The 23,089-nt window shown below is 44.3% G+C and overlaps 2 protein-coding genes and 1 long non-coding RNA gene across 3 annotated transcripts; all 3 read right to left on the bottom strand.

Moving 5' to 3' along the window:
* Positions 1-3,711: 3,711 nt before the first annotated feature.
* On the bottom strand, positions 3,712-5,825 carry LOC136472804 (uncharacterized). The gene is made up of 3 exons (XR_010762429.1): positions 5,160-5,825; positions 4,544-4,664; positions 3,712-4,212 (listed from the first exon to the last, which is right to left on the bottom strand). It is a non-coding gene; the product is annotated as an uncharacterized lncRNA (long non-coding RNA).
* Positions 5,826-6,765: 940 nt separating this feature from the next.
* On the bottom strand, positions 6,766-7,470 carry LOC136469505 (ATPase 3, plasma membrane-type-like). The gene is made up of 4 exons (XM_066467675.1): positions 7,401-7,470; positions 7,044-7,285; positions 6,931-6,960; positions 6,766-6,852 (listed from the first exon to the last, which is right to left on the bottom strand). Exons 1-4 carry the CDS (start codon positions 7,468-7,470, stop codon positions 6,766-6,768), a joined length of 429 nt encoding a protein of 142 aa, XP_066323772.1.
* Positions 7,471-11,006: 3,536 nt separating this feature from the next.
* On the bottom strand, positions 11,007-14,548 carry LOC136476855 (beta-1,2-xylosyltransferase RCN11-like). Its single transcript, XM_066474824.1, has 3 exons — positions 13,726-14,548; positions 12,865-13,014; positions 11,007-12,308 (listed from the first exon to the last, which is right to left on the bottom strand). Exons 1-3 carry the CDS (start codon positions 14,392-14,394, stop codon positions 11,589-11,591), a joined length of 1,539 nt encoding a protein of 512 aa, XP_066330921.1. The 5' UTR covers positions 14,395-14,548; the 3' UTR covers positions 11,007-11,588.
* Positions 14,549-23,089: the final 8,541 nt, after the last annotated feature.

Genomic DNA, 23,089 nt, shown 5'->3' with positions numbered 1-23,089 from the left:
TGATAGTCACATATGTCCATGCCATACGATTCTTGCAATCTTTACATGGGCAAATAATTGTATCCTTATTCTCTTTCAATGTCGTTGCATGCTTCTTTGCGGCTTTAATAAATTTATCCACCTTTTCACGGAAACCTGCCTTAAACCTTAACGAACCATACATCCAAGAGTTCCTGTACTCCATCTTTTATAACAACAACAAAACAAACATTAAAGGACTACTTATTCAGATATATATAAAAATGAAACAAATTAATAATTACTTGAGAATAATTGTATATACTTCAGATATATATGAATATAAATCTAATATAATTACATGAAGCATACAAACACACCATGGTAAAGAAAAATTAATTAATAGCCCATTTATCCATAAATAATTAAAATACATATTTATTGACTACAATAAATAATTTCAAAGACAACAATTAGCAACAATTATACTTTACCCAATATCTTTCATACAAACCCTAGTCCAATTTTATCAAACATAAATTTATAAAAACAAAATTAATAAAAAACCAAACCCTAGATCTAGATCCACATGCACATGAAACATCTATAAAACTAACTAATTGTTCACTAAAATCAAGAAACATGGACCAAATAAGGGTATGATCTTGTTCCCCTCCCTAATTTACCCTAGTACATTTAAAACTTAGGTCTAATTTGCTTCATAAATAGTTCAAGCATCATAGAAGAGAGAGAAAAACAAAACTCTAATTACTCACTAACCAACCATTAAAACTTCAAAAAAAAGTATGGAATAACATTTTCTTACCTTCTACAACCTCTCCACCAAAGGATTTGAGATCAAGACCTTCCCCCTTAGTAGAGCAATTTTTGGGAGGTGCCCAAGGTCTCCCCACCTTTCTTTCACGGGTTGAAGTGAGTGACCCGAGGAGAAAGAAGGTGCTGCATCTGTTTTATATGGGGGTATAGGCTGGTGATTGAGCCGCCCCTACAAATCGGAGCTATAAATATGGGGTCATTTGTAGGGGTGGCTCAATCACCAGCCGCCCCTACAAATACCATTTCCAGGGGCAGCTGGTGATTGAGCCGCCCTACAAATCAGACCCCATTTGTAGGGGCGGCTCGTAACACCAGCCGCCTCTACTATTCCATTTGTAGGGACGGCTGGTGTCTGGGCACCCGAGCACGCCACTGTAGGGGCGGCTCCATCACCCGCTGCCCCTAAAAAAAATCGAACCGTTGCTAAAAATCGTTTTTACGTAGAACGTTCCTATTCTGCAAAAGGTTCATACTATCGATTCTAGTCTGCAAAATCTTCATACTACCGTTTCTAGTCTGCAAAAGGTTCATCAAACTATCAGCCTGTTCGTTTGTTGGTTTTAGATAGGGTTTATCAGCTAACCAAAAGTATTTTTCTCTCACAATAAACCAGTATCAGCCGAGCTTATCAGTCCAGAAACCAACAGCGAGCTGTATAGTTCCTGCCATTTCTTCTGGTCTGCAAAAGGTTCATTCATGCCATGTTCACCCGAGTACCGGACCACCCGGCCTTCCTAGTGCACGTCGTGACATGCATGTCTCGTTTGTAACGTCGTGACATGCCGTCGACGACAAAACTCCTATAGTAATTTTGTCAATTTTATAGATTTATCATTTCAGTCTTTTAAATGTGCTTATATGGACAGGATGTGTGTGTGCGTACCGGGTGAGTGTGCATGCATGTTGAGCGTCTACGTCTATACTTGTGTAATTCGCAAAAAAAAGCAAACTGAGCCCAATGACCGAAACCAATTAACATGTCGACACCACGAGATGAAGCTATATATTAGTTAGAGCATCTCCACCAATTTTTCAATAATCTATTTTCATTATATATGTAGAAGAAAAGGTGGCTAAAAGTGGTAGTCGGATGATCCCATGTTATTGGAGGAGGTACAACTCCCCCTTTATTTGAGGCGAGATGTAGAAAATACTGGTGGCCACCAATAAAAGGAAGAGTTACTCGAAATAAATTATCAGAGCAAGAAAAAAATTAGTTATCTCTAATATGACGATTTTTATGGAGATAGAGAGAGATATTAGATACCGCTGGAGATGCTCTTAGAGGTGCAAATGCACCTCTTAAATATGTATAACAATGACACTGAGTCCCTAATTGAAATTTCAGTGTTTATATACATTTCTGAGGCACATGCCTATGTATTCACAAAGCAAATACGCCTCCTCTAATTTGCTCTACATTCCCCACCACTAAACACTGAGGGCATGATACACTAGTCCAACTTGGTGAGGCAAAACCGCAAAAGACGCAACTATTAATGTGCTGGCCAAAAGTTTACAATGTGCGACGGGGATCCTGATCCACTATAGGTCTTGTTTGGATGTTGTCGAATTCACCTTAATTCACATGGGTTGGTGTGGATTGGGATAAAATTTAGTTTAAGTTCTACTCCAGTCCACCCCACCATATATGGAGTGATGCGAATCCGACTATATCAAATAAGACCATAAATCCATAATGGTACTAATGCAGTGGACCGGATAATAATTCGTTTGTGATTTCAAATATTTATTTACTGTGAAATCTTGCAAGCTCCTGTTCTAAGAATGGTAAAAGGACTCAAAATATAATGCCACCGAAGTTCCTAGTGGCGGTCTCAATCAATCTGCGAACAACTGTAGTTTGATATCGGCCGGGAGCGCTGCTTTCAATTTTTTTTTTTAGTGAAGGGAGAGAGAGCTGCTTTCAGCTATGCCCATTCTCACGCCCATAAACAGGAGGGCCCACGAACAACACGGCCCAATACATTCAAAGCTTTGTTCCTCCTCTCCAGGAATCCAGGATGCAGGCGCAGTACTAGATGGTGAGCCATTCACACATTGAACCACAGCGAATTATATTCCCCACAACAAACTACACCGACAAAAAAATAAGCTACAATCTGACTCCGCTTCAAAAAAATATATATATCTTACTTTATGAGATAATCTATTTTCTTAAAAAAGCTGATAATATATATATATATATATATATATATATATATATAAGTACTAATATTTGTGATACATAATAAATATTATCATATTATTAATTACGATACATATATTTGTTATAAATATATTTCGAGATCCAAAATTAATACTATTTTTTATAAGTCTAGTCATTTTGAGACATGCATTTTTTAGGATAGGAAGTACATCAATAATATAAGGTCTACAATGACAACAGGCAATGAACAAGTACGCTTGTACCCTGGAATCAGCCTGTTTGCTTGGTCGTGTTTGGCTTATAAGCCATGACTGAAAATACTTTTGGCTGATTTGGTGTGAGAGAAAAATACTGTCCGTTGGCTGGAAATAAGCCAAAAACAAGCCCAAACGAACAGAATCCATGAACTGGCTTAGGCATCATGACCAAAGAAAAAAAAAAGGAGAGAGAATAAACCGTGTTTCATGAGGCAGTTTACAACAGCTCAAACGGGTAAAAATACAACACTCAGCAAATAAAAGGATTCTTTTCTGAATCTAATAAGGAGAACTGAGATTCTCTAAATATAATAATAAGAACTGAGCAGAGGATGAACATGGGAAAAAAGTGACTGGTTCGAAATTCACTGTACATGTTAAAAAGATATATCACTAGTTAGTGGTTAGCCACTAAATTGAGACCTTAAGATAGCCAGTAGATGTTACCACTACTAAATATCAAGGAGAGCAAAGGCAAAAGCACCCAACACCGCAACAAAAGTTTCTCTGATTCGGTAGGGACATTGAACAGAGGGAGCGCATCGACGAAAAAAACAGGTTTGTCCCCGTTTTTACATTGGAGATTAGTAATAAATACATTTGCTTAGCTGCTAATCCTAGACATATTGCTAGATGCTATATAGTATATACAACTAAATTAGTGCCGAATCCCAAGGCTGCCTCGGACCTACTGCTGCTGAATCCCAGATAAGAATCAGGAATGAGATAGCAGAAACCATGGACATCTCCATCCGGCTTGATCTGCTTAAACCCGGCTTGATCCGCTTCTTTTTTCATCCGGAATAGTGTTTTCTTCTCACAAATTCCTCCAGATTCATCCAGATTTCTCCGGAATTCCTCAAGCGAACGGGGCCATTTTACACCGGTTGAGCAGCATTCTGCACCTCTCCATCCACTCGGTCCAAGTAGCGAACAGCCTCTTGCAGGTTGTCTCAGGTGAGATGAACTTTGCAAGGTTGGAACTGTCACCTGCCAAAGAACAAAAGTTAATCAGATAGTGTTGATTAAACTCTGAAAAATGCATCTCCATATTCCAATTGGATGTCTATTTCTTCTTACTAATGCTATGCTAGATTGGCCGAGTATCTTAAGTGCATCTTATATGTTTCAGAATTGTGATTGTAAAAAGTGAGCACGTTTGAGGGCAAGTGGAAACTACTGTACAGGAAAACACTGAAGTTGTCAAATGCACAGGGAGTAACATGAAAGCCAAATAGTTGGCTCCATAGCTTTACGCAGTGATGCACCTACTCAAAAAGAGAAGGAAGAAAAATTAATAAATGGACCCTCCAATACTTACAGATCAATGCAAGGGCAAAAAGAAGCATAACGTTGTCGAGCCAGGTGAACCCAGCCCAACCCCAACCTATGCCCCTTGGAGCGGCATTCATGTCACCATAAACAACAACTCCTGTTGCTGCCTAAAAAGAAGTACAATTTGTAAGCCATGCATGCACTGAACTTAAAATTTATACTTGATATGATAACTTACTGGCTTTGTACATAAAGAGTATTGGTCATTTGTTCATATGCATAAAAAAGCAAGGGCTGCCACCGGCCCAGTAACAATGACTCTCAGTAGGTTTTAATTACAGAAGACTTAAATATTCAATCTAATGTCCAAAACATCGCAACATTATTATGATATAAGTCTGAGACATTAACAACGAGCACAAACATCAGAAGTTTAACAGAATACAACTTTCAATATCCTATTGGTGGCGTTTGGAAAGCTGCTGGGTTTGGGTTGAGGAAATGAGATGGGTTATGATGGGGTAGGTTAGGGTTAGGGTTATAGAGTTTTTATCCCATTCCCATGTTTGGACAATTGGTTTGGGATACGTCAAAAAAAAAACAGAGCATATTTTCTCTTCCTGCTTGCTCGTGTTGTTTCTTTGCTCATCCATGCTACTTACTCGTCATCCATATGCTCCCATCTGCTGCTTGCTTGCTTGCCACCGTGTGCTCAATCTCGCTTAAAATGGAATACGCTAGTTCCAAAATCCAAATCGACCTTGAACGAGTAGTCCACCGTAGCTTCAGATCTGCTTCACCGGAGCAGCACGCGAGTAGGCACTTGTGCGGGCGGCCGGGCCGAGCAGAGGCCCGTGGCTTGGGCACGGCGGCGGGACAAGCTCCGCTCAGCCTTCTCTAGGTGCGATGCGAGTTGCGCCTTCAGCGGCGGCTCTGCAGGCGCAACGAGGCGAGGGAGGCTCTGCAGGCCCGCGCGACGAGGCGAGCAGCAGCTCCTGGAGGCCTGCGATGAGGCGGCTGTCAGCGACCGTGCTACTGAGGCGAGCGGTGGCTCCTAGTCCCACCGAGGGAGCCGCGCTACAGCTCCTGGAGGTCCGCGACGGCATCGGCGGCGGCGCAAGCTTCTATCCAGGTCATAACCCACCTCTCTCGATGGGATAGGATCTCTACAGGCGGTTGGATATTGGGATATGGAAATGAAAGAACGACTAGGATTAAACGAGGCGTAAGAATGGATTGCTAGCATTGAATATCTCCTATCCCTATCCCCATCCCCATCCCCATCCCTATCCAAACACTCTGGCAAATGAGGTCCGCATTTCCCTATCTCTTCCCTGTCAATTTCCCTTGCCCACAATCCAAAAAGAGAATATGCATCAGCCTGTTCGGTTGGCTGTTTCGTACCGTTGCTGGTTCGTGAAGAAGTATTACTGGCTGGTTTGTGTGAGAGAAAAATATTGTTTCGGCTGGAAATTTAAGATCGTTTACGACAAGCCACAGCCAAATGAACAGGCGTATACTTGAGATTGAGAATCAACACGAAAATCACTGTTTATATACTGAAAAGGATGCAGAAGAAAACTATGCATATAACAGAGCGGTAGAAACAGACCAGTTGAGATACAACAAAAGAAGTCGTTACAAGAGATCCAGGGCAATCTATTAAGTGGCCATCAAATGAACGTGCAAAAAGTCCAATAGCATGGTTAACCATGCTCATTTGAAGGAACAGGGCAGATTTATCTCCTCGTCATGGCTCATCAGCGACCGTACTTTGAATATGTGCTGTCAAATACTTACAATTAGATTTGGTGCTAGAAAATCACAACTAAAAGTTCAAGGCAACAAGTACTCACAGGTATGGGGTCGGTCCTAGTTGAGATTATAAAAAAAATAATTGTGCTCAGGGCCATATAGCTTCCAGAAGCAGCACCAATTGCTATAATCTTTTTTGCTTTCAAACTATTCGGTGACTTGGATGATTTAGCCCCTTCAAACAATATCACAATTGATGTGCATGGGAATTAAAAAAAAAGGAAGATAGTAAATCATGAAAGTGTAATGGAGTACTCCCTCCATTCTAAATTGTAAGTCGTTCTGGCTTTTCTAGATATATGTTTTTACTACGTATCTAGACATAATATAATCTAGGTACGTAGCAAAAGCTATGTACCTAGAAAAGCCACAACGACTTACAGTTTGGAATGGAGTATAACATATTGAGAAGTTGAAAAGCTAAGGCTACGACAACATTATGAAGCTACAAACTCACAGTAGTGAAGCAGCAATCACCAGCACTGCAAAACAGGATAACTCCACTCTCCATAGAAGTAAAATAAGACGGTCAGCAAACTCCTACAGATAAACAGATTTATTAGTATCAAAAGATTAAAACAATCTGTGTGGAAAAAAGAAAACTGAATTTCTACTCACAGTATGGAGAGTAGATGAAACAACATAAATCTGCAATAGATGAACAGATTAGCCCCATGCACAACCTGGAAATCTCAGGGGACAGGAATTGTTAATGGCCAAGCACGACTTACCATGCATCCTTTCATCATCTGGCAAATTTCAAGACAGATTTGAACAGCAGAAGAAAGAGACAGCAAGCCATGCTCAGTCAAAACAAGATCAGATTCACTTTTGGTGCTATCAGTGGCATCAGCGACTGAAATTCCAATGTTGCTTTCACAGATAGACTCACCATCCAAGAATTCATACCCAACCATTGCACAACGACGCCCAAACTTGTTTCTGAGACTGTTTATGACATGACGATTGCGCTCTGAAATAATAAAGTGAAAGAGAAACTCAGTAATAAACAAACAATTTACAAAAAGATATCCCTGCATGAGACAGACACAGTACCTATGACATAGCTCTCAAGACAAGAAGCATACCTATGAAGAGATTGGAAATACCATTGATATTCAAGAAAGTCTCATTTTTGTTGCATACCAATTCACGCATCGAATTGGCATGTAACATATTCGATCCCAGTTTCCCAGGTCTTCTACATAAGTGCTTTGTAATTGCCATTGGACTTTCTGAATACAGTAAGATAACATGCATATAGTGGCTTCACTATGCAAAGATGACATCATGCAGTATAGAATTGCAATGGCGCCAAGGCAACAGTTTTCTGAAGTCGACTAAAGACCTAGCTGCTCTCAATAGTTTTCTTCAGTTGTGTTTGCTGTCCAGTTTTATGCCCCACCCCTACAGTTGTGCTTCTCTCATTTGTCTCTTGGAGTCGTTCTGGTTCTGCATTTTTATTTCTCTGTACAGGTTGAGTTGGGGGGTGGTGTGGCTTCGGTAGTCCTTTTTGGACTGCTTTATCTGTAAATCTTTTTGTACAGTTTTTTTTTTTTCCTTTTCATCGTCTAATACAAAATGCGGCAAAGCTTTTGCCGTTCTTTAAAAAAAAAAGTTGATATGAAAATCAAACTAGATGGGAGGATGGGGGTGATGACTGAGATCACCTGTGAGTACTATTACACTCAGACATCGATAAGATTATCAACAGCTTTTGACCCATATCAATAAGATTATCAACAGTTTTTGCGCTATCACTTCTGAGTTCATCTATGAAAGGTAGAAGACCAACGATGTCCAAACGACAGTTAACAGAACGCCCAACAGCAATACATTTATACCCGTCAAGACCAAGCTTGTCAATTTGTGTGAGTATATGCTATGTGGCTTCTCCGCTACCGAGAAACTGCGCCAAGAAAAGAAGATAACTGAAAAAATCCATCCATACGATGCTGTAAATACGGCATAGATCAAAATTCTCATAGAGAGTAACAGCCTAATTATGGGCCCACGCATGCATAGGAACCTACTTACACTTTTGTTTAGAGAACAAACTGGGAGGTGCTATGATTTGGATCAGCAGGTCATGTAAGCTAGAGCGAGACAATGTAAACTGGTGATGTGGTATAAGAGGCGAGGTTTCTACATCTGTTTCTTTTTTTTATGGACCAGATAGATTGCTTACCATTGCAGGATCACCTTTCAGCACAGAACAAATGGAGCCATTTTCATCTATGTAAGTTGGAGCGAAGCGATTGCCATTGCCATCTTCGAAAGAACTTCTCACAAGCGCCAGCCAAGACGGGTTGGCGCGGAGAGCATTGGACAAGCAATTTGCCCGAAGACAGAAGCTTTGCCTCGCGCCCGTGAGTGGAGATTTGAAGGCATGTCGTGGTCATCTACGACTATTTTGCCTGCGTCAGCCGCTTCGCCTTCTTCAACTACGTTGCGAGGAGCAAGCCGCCGAAGACCTAGCCACGGAGGTGCGAGCAAGGGGCACAATCAAAGACTAGTTGAAGACTAGCTAGTCCCTAGAGTATCTATGTATAGATGAAAATTGTGTATTGAATCTGAGTTGTAATTCAGACCACACCTTGTTATATTCAGTTATTGGGTTTTGAACTTTTAATCAAAACCGAATAGCCGTGGGGCTACTATTGGGGGGTACATTATATGTTGGGGAACCCCACTATCATGTTTAGGGCCCAATTATATAGCTTAGGGCTTACAAAATAATATTTGGGGGGGGGGGGGGGGGGGGCTATTTGTGACCTTTAGTGTTATTTTGTAAATACAAACCGCACCAGGGTCCATTTGTAGCCCTAGTGGCATTTCTATAAATACAAACCCCACCAAAGGGCATAAAGAGAATCTCCTTTCCCACCTCCCCTATAAAAAGAGGAAAGGGGAGGTGGAGACGCACCCTTTGGCAGAATCACTAAATCAGCTCTCTCTCTCACTCTTTGCCCCCTCTTTTGTTGGTTAAACCAACAAGTTTCATCCCCAAACTTTTCTACAACAGTCACTAACTCAAAACTCTCATAGTTTGTTGTAGAATAGATAACAGTGAACATCATCAGTTATATCGAGCAATTGACAAAAATGATCATACTCCATGAACATCCATTCATACAAGCAGTGCCCAGACTATAGGTACTATGGTGCCCAGTCTATAGGTACTATGAGATTGGTGCCATCAGCAAGTATTATGCAGTGGTCATCCAGATTCTGCAGCCTATACGACCCTGGTATTTGATAGCATGCTGCAATTATGAAATGAAGTTGGCCCATAACCAAACGCTTTCTCAAACCTATTAGCACGTAATGCGCTGGCAGACATTGTGTCAAACACCTTTTGATCATGATCACCACTAGACCAATCTTTCCTAGTGTGAAATTGGACACATGTCCGTCAAATTTATAGTAAGGTAATGGTATAATGGCAGAATAGCATGAGAGTGGAGTAATAGCGCTAACAGGAAAAAAACTTAAACGTCGTTAGGAGAAACAGGTAGCAGGTACTTAATTACATATACTTTGGTTACTTGCACTAGTCTTAGCCTGCATTAGGCAGCACAACCTAAGTCTACATAAACGTATACAAACCACCTCAGGATGGTTTTGTATGACCATTTGGCACCGTACCCCGCCACGCTAGTTTGATTACCCATGCTTCCACGTACGCCTATCTCCAAGTACATTTTTTTTTTTACCTTCAGTTTGCCCAAATCGTTTTATCATTAATAATAAATGGATTATGCAACTTAACAGAGGAGGCGAAGGAGAAGTTCGATGTTTTCTGTTTTGGAAACATCCTGAGACAACTAGTGCAGGCCCCTGAACTAGTGCTAAGAGAAAAGGATCGGTGGAGCCCGACAAAGTGTCCTAGAACTCTTCTCTCAGATAGATACATCAAAGGGGACCCTAATGAGCGTCCATCCATGGATGAAGTTGTGTCTGCAATAAAGTTAAATCGTGATGTGCTATCACTTTTGAGAATAGTGTTAACTTCTGAGAACAATGTACTTATAGAAAACTTTATTGCGCAGGATATTCAGAATGAGATGGAACCAGAATCGAGTTCGAGGAAACGGAAAAGGCATTAGGTTACTTTTGCTGTTCAAGTTTTGGTAGGAAAAGGTCCAAGTAAATAGACTTCTGATGCCTCTGTTCATAGACTGATGACAAATTGCTTTCCTACTTTCGCAACATAAACCTGTTGTGATGTGTGCGCTTAGCTGGAAGCGGAATTACTCAGCGCAGTAGCCAGTCGGTGAGCCATATATACAAATATTGATCTATAGCACATCAAAGTTCACGCCCTCTGATGCCTCTCTTTATAGAGGCAGATGACAATTTGTTTTCTTCCTCTCGCATCATAGGCGTTGTTGTGATGTGTGTGCTTAGCTGGAAGCACAATTATTCAGCGCAGTAGGCGAGCCATATGTACAAAGTTTGATCTATAACTGTAACACGTCGAAGTGTTCACACCCTGTTGTGTTGAGAGACTGATGACAGTTTGTTTTCTCCCTTTCGCATCATTGCCATATGTACGAAGTTTGATCTGTTGCACGTCAAAGTGTTATATGGCTACGGTAATACTTCATTACTTCCCATGTATAAGAGACAAAAGAAACATAGTTATTATGGCTACGTACGGTAATACTCATATATAGGAGACAAAAGATGCATAGTACGCTAGTGCAAAGTGCACGCGGCATTTCATTTCATTTTCCCCCTCCAATACTATTTCATTCATGTTACAGAGTGATCAGGCCGGCGGCATAATGTTGCTGCCCTTGGACTTGGCGACCTCGCTTCCGTGGGTTCACAAAACTGAGTAAATCATACAGCATGCACAAAGGAAGAACCTATTTCTATCAGGCAGTTCTCAACAGCTGAACAATGCGAAAGTACTCAACACGTAACATACAAAAGATATGCTAATCTATAAACCAGAAAAGAATACAGTTTGGTGAAGATTGTGGTCCTAGAATCATGTCCAAGAATAGAGTGGACAACCTAAGGTTGGATTACGTGTTAACATTTGCTGTCAGAAACCAGACAGCGGATTGCTTTCTTGGCTTTCTGCATTTGGCAGCATAATAAAATTCTTGGCTGGGAACTGGGAATGATTCGGTTATTGGCACAGTGGTCGAAATAATCTGTGAAACACTCCCCTCGAATTAAAACTCATATGCATCGGTGAAGTTAATGTAACCAGGTATGTATGATGAAGTAGACACGTTATCCATTCTGCATGGCTTGTGGTGTCAGCATCCGAGACCTTCCAGTATTTTTCTCAACTTACTGATGACATCTGTGATGCTTGCATATGACCCAGGGAGATTTATGGCATGGTACTCTAAAGACTTCCAGTGTGAGATCAGTGCAAAATGTGGGCGCCGGTACATGCTGCTGATAATCTCAAGAACCTTTGTATCAGGAGTTGCTGAAACTAAGTGTGTTAGACCGGCCCCATGAGCACCTATTACCACTGAAGCTTCCAGGATAGCACGGAGTTGCTCCTTCATGCTCATGTGGGCGAAAAGACCGTTCACGACATTCACTTTGCATTTCAGGCCTTGTGCCCACTTGTCAATTGCATCATACACCTCCCGCTCATTGCTTAGTCTCGATTCAACCTTACCACTGTGGCGTGGGTGGGCCAGGTAGTCTTCTCGCCGAACAAAGAGAACATTGAGTCCATTTGATTTTTTGGATGACATGATGTCATCCTGCAGAAGACCAAAAGAAGCTACAATCATTTCCCCGAATTCAGATAACCGTGCAGTTTTCTCATAGTCTGGTTTTTCTCGGAGGGACTCTGCGGAGGCACCTCCACAGCTGAAGCTCTCGCTAAGGCCCTTAAACATGGCAGTCTCATAGCCCAATGGTGAAAGAATGGCATGTCGGAAACAAACAGGACCAGAGAAGTTCTTAGCATATGTCACACTTGAGAAAAGTGCTTCCCATGTTTCCTCCAATTGTGCCTGTGGAAATCAGGTCACATCTGTCACTTGACAAGAATACACAAGAGAGGGAAAAGAAACATAAATCATTGTGTAGACAAATAAGTTGGTTGCTACCTAGCAATAGAATGTCATATTAAGTCATGCTAAATCTGAAAGAAAATGGCATAATAGAGGAACAATATAATCTGGAAGCTAGGCATACATGGAAGCATGGGTACTACTGGCGAAAGTTTTGGATGAGGCATCAGGGCAAGCTGCCAAAAATATAGCATGGGTGCTATTTGCCTCAAATGTAGAACAAACAAACTGACAGATTGGGATACAATTGAGAACTGCCTCTGATTGCAATTGTCCTCCAGACATGAGCAACAGACATGGCAGAATAAATGAGGAAAAAACAGGAAGATCACCATGGTGTGTTATCATTGCACGATACAAACCAAGATCAAGCATACAAAATGTGACTAATGTTGTTTACCACAGTAGTAGCTGAAGAAACAGACTTGTTGGTCATAACTCAAGCAACAAATAGAATGAACTGAACCAATAACAAAATACACAGTGCATCACATACCTTGCAATGCCCATCCACGAATATAACATTAGGACGGTTTGGTAAATTCGTGACTCTGGAACTAACATATGCACTGTACCAGTCCGTAATTGTGTGGAAAAGGTTCGCATATTCAAAACGAGTGACCAAAAGTGTCGGTTCTTCAACCCACTGCAATAACAAGTGTGATAATACAGTTAAGAAGGGACTGCTGAATTCCAGTTATAAAGGAATGTTAGAAGAAAACATCGATTCAAAATTGAATAAAAAAAAACTCTAATCCAATAAGAGCCTAACAAAGCTACTCTTTTGAGTGTTCAAAAGGTATAATCAAGGCCACTCATTTTGTTCAATGACAGTTAGAATATATCTATCTATTATATTATGAAACTGCTACATTGCAATCAACTCACATTCCAAAGTAACTGAAATCTATCTATTATATTATGAAACTGCTACATTGCAATCAACTCACATTCCAAAGCAACTGAAATAATAAGCATAAGTTATATGATAGAATCATCAGAAAACCGCACAGCATTAATTGAACAAATTCAAACTAAACCAAATCACCAAAAGCAGAATCTATATACTAGTGCTATACTCCCATGATGTTCTATTTTGGATATAAATTGGATGCAGACTTCATTCGAAGATCCTATTTCTGCTCCTCGTCTTCTTTACACAAATAAATATTTATACGACTGCTCAGTATATCCAGCATGAGGGCTGGATCAAACAGACTTTCATTAAATACTCCTATATCAAAAACTGAGCTGACTCTACTCTTCCTAATTATTGGATTTCAGAAATTAATTAACAAACTACTTGTCATCAATGAGCAAATCAACTACTACTAGTAGATAGCAAGGCAAAGAATACCTGGGAGCAGTGCAGCTCACCGGGAGGCACAACGCGCGCCGACTCGAGCAGCGCCCTCATAGTGTGCATCCCGATCCCGCCGGTGGGCACGTAGTCGTTGAGGAACCCCGCGTCCACCAGGGGCGCCGTCCTACCCGCCGCCGGCCCCTCAACCTGCAGCGCGCCGGGCTCGTACTTGGGCAGCTCCTCCTCCTCGGCGCGGCCCATCACCTGCTCCAGCGGCTCCCCGCCGCGGGACATCGCGATGAGCGCCGGGTCAAGCCGCACCCTGGCGCCCTCGCAGATCGAGCTTCCCAGCGTCTCGCTGTGGTGGCATCGGAACCAGCCGCCGCCGCCCCCGCGGCCCGCGGGGAGGACGTCCACGCGGCGGGAGAAGCCGTTGCCGAAGTAGGCCTCGCAGGTGTGCGGCGGCGGCGCTCGGCTGGACACCCAGGGTAGGAAGGAGGGGAGGCGCGGCCACGGCTTTTGCGAGGACGGCGGCATCCCGACGCCGTCACGGGCTTCAGTCCTCGGGGTGGGGTCGGGCGGCGACTCGTGGTGGGACTGGGACTGGAGGAGGTAGATCGCGAAGGAGGCGGCGTAGACGGCGAAGACGAGGAGGAGGAGCCGCGGCATGAGGCGGCGGAGGCGGTTTCTGTGGCCATGAGCTCGGCCTGGGCCCACCATCATCGCCGGCGACCGGCGAGCCGCTGGGGCTCTCGCGCAGATCGAGGGGGCGTCGCCGCGTGGGCCTCTCACTGGGCAGAGGTCGCGGCGGGGAAAGTAGCCGGTGTGCTTGGTTGGTCGGATTGGGAAAGTAGCCGGTGTGCTTGGTTGGTCGGATCGGACGGTTGGCATCTCGGGTTGTTGTACTGTGGACGGCTCAGATGCTCTGTCCCTGACCCTCACTCCTCGTCTTCTTCTCCCCTGCAACTGCAAAGCGAGGGAGTCGTCGCCGATCTCGCCGAGGTGGCCGCCGCCCGCCGGTGGAATCGTCACGTTGTGGGTGGGATGGGATCGCTGGCATCCGCTTGACGATCGAGGCGGGATGGTGCTCGCAATTGGCAGCAGTTGCAGCGCGGCGGGCGTACCTGACCTGGTCAAGGGTGCGAGTCAAGCCACGGTGCCGGCCGGCCATCTCTAATTCTCTATCGCCCGAGCCGCCGCATTGGTCGTTCAACTAGTAGCCCCAGTGGGCCGGCGGTGAGTCACCTCCAGTTCGTGTGTTAGTGCCAACTCCACTGCTCCTCAGTGTATTTTTACTCAAGTTGCATAGAGTTTTCTGCTGCTTGCAGAAAAGGGAAGAGAAACAATTTTCATTTGCTTGCACGGCTGAAGCCTGAAGAACACGTATGAATGGGATGTTTGGGACATCCTGTGTTTGGTGAATTTTATGGCGAGAGAACTAAAATCTCCGCAAATGTCAACACAATCTCTGTAGGATGGTCTACTGGATTTGATAGGTCAACAGCAGTCACCATGAGTCACGTTTCAGAATACAGAAATTTCAGCTTAAGACAGGACTTACATATCCCTGGAGCTGCTACAAAAGTGTGAAACCCGCTAGCTTTACAAAGTATTTACTCATATATATCGTGTAGAGAAGAACTAGTAGGATATTGATATTTCCAACATTTGATCTGAAAATTCCTCCCTTTTAAATCCATTGTCCTTTGTGTGCTGAAGTTTTGGAATAGGATTGAGCTTCCATGTTAGGATGGGCTGACAAGTTCATCTTGAATTTTAAATTGCTCTCAGCTCTCAAGGTGCATTTCTATAGCTATTTTTCACACAGAGATTGCATACAAATCTCACTGTTTAACCTTGTACAGATCAAAGAGTATAACAACATAGCCTTGCCTAGGGCATAGATACGAGAGAAGGAAAGTACTGTGCAGATATACAACTGGATTGGAGGAATGAACGGTCCAAAATTTGCATTCCACTCCTAGAACTTGCTGTCTGTGCTAAAAACCTGTGATCCTGCATATAATCATTCAAGAAAGAAGAGTATCAGATGAAACCAGTTCTGAATTTACTGACTAGCTCTTAGTCGTGATTTGTGCAGCTGTTACCTAGAGTTGGCATCAAGATTGTCAGCGCTGCGATTCCGACAACTTTCAGGGGCAGTCCTGTGATCACATGATCCTTGATGGTAATGTGGCCAGTACTGAACCCAATTACATTTGACGGCGATCCAGTAGGTAACAAGTACGAAAGCTGAGCCCCAACTGCTCCAGAAACCATAAGCAACGCTGGGTGCACATTGATCGCCTTCGCTAATTCAACGAACAGAGGGAGCACCAGCGTTGTGGTCGCATCGTCAGACGTGAACAACGTGATGACACCACTGACGATGCAGGCCACAGGTACAATGACCGCCGTCTCTGCACCCTTCAGGAACCGGAGCCCGTCGGAGAGGATATCAGTCAGGCCGCTTGACCTGAAGCCTTCGGCAATGGCGAACCCTGCCCCCAGGAGGAGGATAATGTCCCAATGGAGCTTCCTACACTTGTTCCAGTCCATCAGTTTCTCGCCCTCGTTCTTACCGCTTGGAATTATGAAGAGCAGCGTAGCCATCATGATCTGAATTGCGAGTGCTTGTGAGTAGTGTTGAATAATCTATCGCTTTTTTTTTCTTTGAACAGATAAGGGAAGGTGACGTCGAAAAGGTACCCTAATGTAGTATTGTAACCATAGCAGGGGCAAGCGCCGAACGGCTCTCCTACCGTACTGTAGCCATAGCAGAGACAGGCGTCAAAGTCAGTCCTGATGTCATATCTAGTCACTGTAGCAGCATGACAGAGCACAGTAGATGGATAGAGTTGTATCAATAGTTTGCCACTGCAACTTAGTACACAGAGCGAGTTCGGTTTACCATCTTAGCTTCGGCCAACGCTGGTGCTTGTACTGTGTGTGTACTTTGTTCTCCCTCCCGTCTTCTACCTCTAGCCATAGTGTGTGGTCACCAACGACAGTTCGTGGTCGATATCGCTAGTGTGTGCTTCGGCAACACTAGTGAGTGGTCGGATAACTCCGTGCCAGAGATCTAGAGACTAACAAGTGGTATCAGAGTCGTACAAGCATCGTCACCGGATTAACTGCTGGCGATGACGGACGGTTTGGAGATGGGCGACAGCAGCAGAGCTGCTGTAGCTGCTCAGCCGCGACAGGAGGTCGTTGTGTGCATGGTACGGGAGGTCAGCGACACCAGTTGGCCGACGCTGACTCGCACCAACTATGGAGAGTGGGCGGTGACCATGAAGGTTAAGCTCAGACCCCGACGGCTCTGGAATGCAGTTAACAAGGGCACCGACAACGAAGAAGACGATATGTCAGCGTTGGAGGCTATCCTCGCTGCTGTACCGGCGGAGTACAGAGAGCCGTTGGGGGCGAAGAGCTCTGCTAAGGAGGCATGGGAGACCATTGCGGCGATGCGCGTCTGTTTCGACCGCGCAAAGAAGGCGACGACCCAACTTCTGAAGCAGGAGTACGTCAACCTCAAGTTCAAGAATGGTGATCAGTGGAGGACTTCTCCCTCCGTCTGTAGACGCTCATCAGCAAGTTGAGGAGCCACAGCGTCATCATCGACGAAGAGGAGGTGGTCTCCAAGTACCTTCACTCCGTGCCGGCGAAGTACATCCAGATCGCTCTCTCCATAGAGACGATGCTGGACTTGTCCATCCTCACCATTGAGGATGTGACAGGCTGTCTGTGAGCGGTGGACAAGCGCATGGAGCAGGCGATAGCAACAAAGGACAGTAGCAAGCTGCTGCTGATAGAGCAAGAGTGTGCTGCTCGGAGGAACTCCGGAGTAGTCTCCTCTAGCCGCGGTGGCGATGGCAAGTGCCGCGGCAAGGCTTTTTCTTTGAAGAAGAAGAAGGTCGACCCCAACGTCGGCCGACGCTGTGGGAAGACGGGCCATTAGGCATGAGAGTGCCCAAATCGTAAATAGGAGAAGAAGGCTGAGGCTCATCTGGCGCAAGCTAATGATGATGATGAGGCCATTATTCTGATGGCAACGTTCTGTGCACTGCACGACGTTGAGACCGAGGAGAATGGAGAGGTGATGGCGGTGGCAGGGCTTGGGAAGTCCTTGAAGGCTATAAACATCGACGAAACACGCATCCAAGTCCACCTCGGACATGTGGGCGGCGAGCAGGAGCAGCGGTGGTATCTGGACTCCGGCGCCAGCAACCACATGACGGGCTCCAAGGCAGCCTTCTCCGAGCTCGACGACAACGTGACCGACACGGTGAAGTTCGGTGACGGCTTAAGGGTGGCTATCCGAGGACACGACACCATCATCTTCCGATGCCAGAACGGCGAGCACCACGCGCTAACGGATATATATTACATCCCACAGCTGCGTTCAAGCATCATCAGCATTAGCTAGTTGGATGAGCGCGGTAACAAGGTACTGATCAAGGACAGAGTCCTAAGGACCAAGGACCAGGAGCAGCGACTTCTTGCCAAGGTGAAGAGGTCCCGGAACCGATTGTACCTGCTCGACTTTAAGGTGGAGCAGCCAGTGTGCCTGACAGCACGGCACAACGAGGAGCCATGGCTGTGGCATCCCCGGTTTGGACATCTCAGCTTCGACGCACTTGGTCGGCTGGAGAAGATCATCTGAGGGCTACCCCACATCGAGAACGAAGATGAGCTGTGTGATAGCTACCTAGCTAGAAAAGCAGAGGAGGCTGCCATTTCAAAAGGCGGCCAAATATCGCGCGATGGACGCTCTCGAGCTCGTCCATGGCGATTTCTGCGGGCTAATCACGCCAGCCACAAATTGTGGTCGGCAGTACTTCCTCCTGCTCGTGGATGATTGTAGTCGCTACATGTGGCTGCAACTCCTAACGAGCAAGGACGAAGCGGTGACGGCGATCAAGAAGTTCAAGATGCGCGCAGAGGCCGAGAGCGGCAAGAAGCTGCACGTGCTGAGGATAGATTGCGGCGGTGAATTCACTTTGGTGGAGTTCGCTGCGTTCTGCGTAGATCAGGGTGTGGTGCGACACCACACCGCGCCGTATTCACCACAACAGAATGACGTGGTGGAGCAGTGGAACCAGACGGTGGTCGGCATGGCTCGATCTATGATGAAGGCCAAGAGCATGGCGGTAAGGTTCTGGGGTGAGGCGGTGACCACGGCAGTGTTCATCCTCAACTGTGGATCCACCAAGGCCCAGAAGAGCAAGACATCGTTCGAAGCTTGGTATGGGCGCAAGCCAAGCATGTCCTTCCTTCGAACATTCGGCTACATCGGCCACGTCAGGAAGACGAAGCCGGTCCTCACCAAGCTAGAGGACATGAGTGAAAGCATCTAGGCCTCTAGTTGGGTTTCGGTGATTAATGACAATACGTGATTACTGTGACTAACGTGTGTTTTTGCAGAAACAATTGAGTTAGGTCACGGTAATAGAGATCGATTGAGCAATCAAGGTTGTCATTCCCCTATGATGGAAATCGTTTCAGTTTTCAAAGGATGGACGACAAGGTTAAGGATGGACTAGTTCTAAGTGTCGATTGAAGTTGGAGAGACACTTAGAGTAGTTTAGGACTTTGTTTTTACTTTGGCCGTACTATTAAGGGGGTTATGAACGGGTAGCTTGACCTAGGTGAGACTAGTGAGTTAGGTGTGGTGCACACTTGTTAAAACTAGCACTAGGTAGCTCCATAACAACCCTTTGATTCAATGGAGCAAACTTCATTCACATATGTTCGAGAGTTGGAAGTGAATGGAGGGTCAAATACTAACCGGACGCTGGCTTCGGTATGACTAGACGCTGGCTCAGAGTCTGGTCAGTTCATTTGACCAAGGTGAAAGCGTCTGGAAGTGATCGGACGCTGCGAGTTCATGGTATCGAACGTTGAGGGCCAGCGTCCGGTCGACCCCAGTAAGGTTCCAGAGAGGGAAAATCATGACCGGACACATCTGGTAAGTGTTGACCGGACGCTGGCCAGTGTTCGGTCACACTGTAAACACTGGAGTTCGGGGTATACTGATCAGACCGTCCGATCACCCCACAGAGGCACATAACGGTTCGTTTTTCAGCCGGTGTTATAAATACAACCTTCACTCATGTGTGGGGGTACTTTTGCTCATTCCAACAGCTGAGAAACACCTTAGAGAGTGCCAAGAAGAGCAAGGTCCTAGTGAGGTGATTAAGATTTGAGAATCCCAAAGAGAGCCCTCATTAGTGAAGATCAAGAGTAGCAAAGTATGCATCCACCTTCTCATTAGGCTTGTCGTGGTCAAGTGAGAGTTCGTGCTTATTACTCTTGGTGATCGCCATCACCTAGACGGCTTGGTGGTGATTGGGAGTTTGGTGATCACCCGACGGAGCTTGTGGGTGACCCAACTTATGTTGTGAGCGGTTGTGGGTGATTCACCGCGACGGAGTGTCAAAGAATCAACCCATAGAGAGCACTTGATCCTTGCACGGATCAAGGGGGAGCTACACCCTTGCACGGGTGCTCCAACGAGGACTAGTGGGGAGTGGTGACTCTCTGATACCTCGGCAAAACATCGTCGCGTTCTTTCCTCTCTATTTACCTTGAGTATTTACTTTGAGCATTTACTTTGTGCAATTCAATTCATGTCTTTACATTCATAGAATTACCATGCTAGAGTAGGATTAGAACTTAGGTTGCAAGTCTTTTGTGTGGTAGAACAATTAGGAACACTTTCTAGGCACAAGGGGTTAATTGGGCTAACCATAGGATTTAATTATTGTAAATTAATTTAGAATTAGCCCAATTCACCCTCTCTTGGGCATCTTGATCCTTTCAATTAGTATCAGAGCCTTGTGCTCATGTATTTAGGCTTAACCGCCTAGAGCAAGATGTCTCATGGGAATGGACCTCCTCCTATCTTTAAGGGAGATGACTTTCCTTATTAGAAAATTCGTATGGAGGCGTATCTAGAGGCTCTAGATGTTGGTATACTTAGAACCACCTCTCAAGGCTTCCCAAAACCTCAGGATGTTACTAACCTACAAGGCGATGTGGTGAATTATGAGAAGTGGAATGCAAAGGCTCGAAACACCATCTTTAGAGGCCTTTGCAAAGATGTGTTCAATCGGGTGAGGAACCACAAAGACGCCCATGCACTATGGTCGGACGTTTGTGCGCTCCATGAGGGAACTAAGAGTGAGAGTGAGGAATGCTATCATGTTGTCATGAAGAAGCTCAACTCTTTTGAAATGCTTCCTAAAGAATGTGCTAATAAAATGTATTCACGTTTGAATGTTCTTGTAGAGGAAGTCAATGGGCTTGGACTTACTCAAATGCAATCATTTGATATTGTAAGAAAGATCTTGAGTGTCCTCCCCATTAACAAATATGGGCATATTGTGACTGTGCTACATCAAGGTGATCTTTCCACCGCTACACCGATACAAATCTTGGGGAAGATCAATGCTCATGAGATGTACATGCACATCATGCCACAAGATGGCTCATCCTCTACCAAGAAGAAAGATAAGGACTTAGCATTCAAAGCTAGTCAAGAGAAGGGCAAGACAAGACTTGAGTATGAGAGCTCAAGTGATGATGAAGTTGATGATGAAAGTCTTGCTCTCATAGTGAAGAAGACCACCAAGATGCTAAAGAAGCTCAACAAGAGTGGCATCAAGTTTGATGGCAAAAAGAAGAAGTTCTTTACTAGCTCTAGAAGGAAGCCAATCTCTGAGATGGATTGCTACAATTGTGGAGAACCTGGTCATCTAGCTCACCAATGCACAAAGCCCAAGAAAGACAAGTTCAAGAACAAGAACAAGGGCAAGAAAGATGACTCAAGCAATGAAGATGAAGATGAGAAGAAAAAGAACAAGCCATACAAGAAGAGAGATTGCAAGAAGAAGGATTTCCATAAAAAGAAGAGTGGAAAGGCTTACATCGTCGGTGATTGGCTCATGGACATTGATTCATCTAGTGGATCATCCGATGATGAAAATGACAACGAGAAGGTGGCCACCATTGCTATTGACTCATCATCTTCACCGCCACCACTGCCATCATCCTCTACACACCTGTCTTATGGCCAAGGGTAAACGCAAGGTATCACATGATGATGATAGTAGTGGTGATGATCATGCTCATAATGATGATAGTGATAGTGATAGCGATGATGAATATGAGTCACCTACTTATGATGATCTTGCTAAATTACTAAAGAAATACACTAAGATCATTATAAAGACTAGAGCTAAAAATAAAAGCTTGAGATTAAGAATGATTCTCTTTTACCTAAACGTGAGATAGCCAAAAAGGCTAGCGTTGAGCTTAGAGAAGCAAATGATGCTATGTCATCCAAACTCAAGGAGCTCAAATCTTCTAAGAAAGAGCTTAAAGATAAACATGATAAACTTGAGTGGGTGCACAAAGAGCTTGTCACTAGCCATTACAAGCTAAAAGATGAATACACTACTCTCAAGATTAATCATGACAATCTTGTTATTCCTCAAGAATTTTTACCCAATGAGCCACATGATGCTACTAACGATGTTGTTAAGATTGATATAGCTACATCATGTGATGATTTAATTGATGAGAGCATTGAGCAAGGATCTAGTGGCAAAGGCAAGCAAGTGGTTGAGTGCAATGACTATGATGAGTATGTCAAGCTCAAGCATGATAATGAAAAGCTAAAGAAAGAGTTTGAAGAGTTCAAAATCAACAACACCATTGTGCTAGAAACTCTTGATCATGATGGTGACTTGATTCTTGAGAATGAGAAGCTAAAAGAAGAAAACAAGAAACTCAAGGAAGAGAGAAACAATGTTGCACTCAAGGAAGATAAAAGTAGTGATGCACTCAAGGAAGAGAACAAGAAGCTCAAGTTGGAAAAAGAGCATCTCAAGATTGGATTGAGCAAGTTCACTAGAGGCAAGTATCTTCAAAGTGAACTTCTAATGAACACCATCATGAAGATGAATAGAAATGGCATTGGATACATGGCAAACAAAGAGAAGAAGGCTCAAGCTCAACAACAACAATCAAAGCCAAAGCCAAAGCCAAAGCTAAAGAGATGCTTTGAGTGTGGACAAGAAGGCCACTTTGCTCATGAGTGCCAAACTCCACCACCGCAATCTTGCCCAAGCATGCTAGACCATTTGCCTTCAATGCTTACTACATGCTTAGAAAGGATTCTAGTGGAAAGATGAAAGTGATGTTCTTAGGTCCTCTCAACAAGAATAGGCCTAAGAAAATTTAGGTTGCAAAGTCACTTGTTGAGAAGGTGAGTGGCCCTCAACAAGTTTGGGTTCCTAAAGCTTGATCTCTTGTGTGTAGGTGAACTACAAGACCGGTGGAAGTCATTGGGTTATTGATAGTGGTTGCACACAACATATGACCGGTGATCCTCGTATGTTCACCTCACTAG

Source organism: Miscanthus floridulus, chromosome 8 (assembly GCF_019320115.1).
Source record: "Miscanthus floridulus cultivar M001 chromosome 8, ASM1932011v1, whole genome shotgun sequence".
Lineage (NCBI taxonomy): Eukaryota > Viridiplantae > Streptophyta > Magnoliopsida > Poales > Poaceae > Miscanthus > Miscanthus floridulus.
Note: the sequence above shows the minus strand (reverse complement) of the source record. Positions and strands in the feature narration are given on the sequence as shown.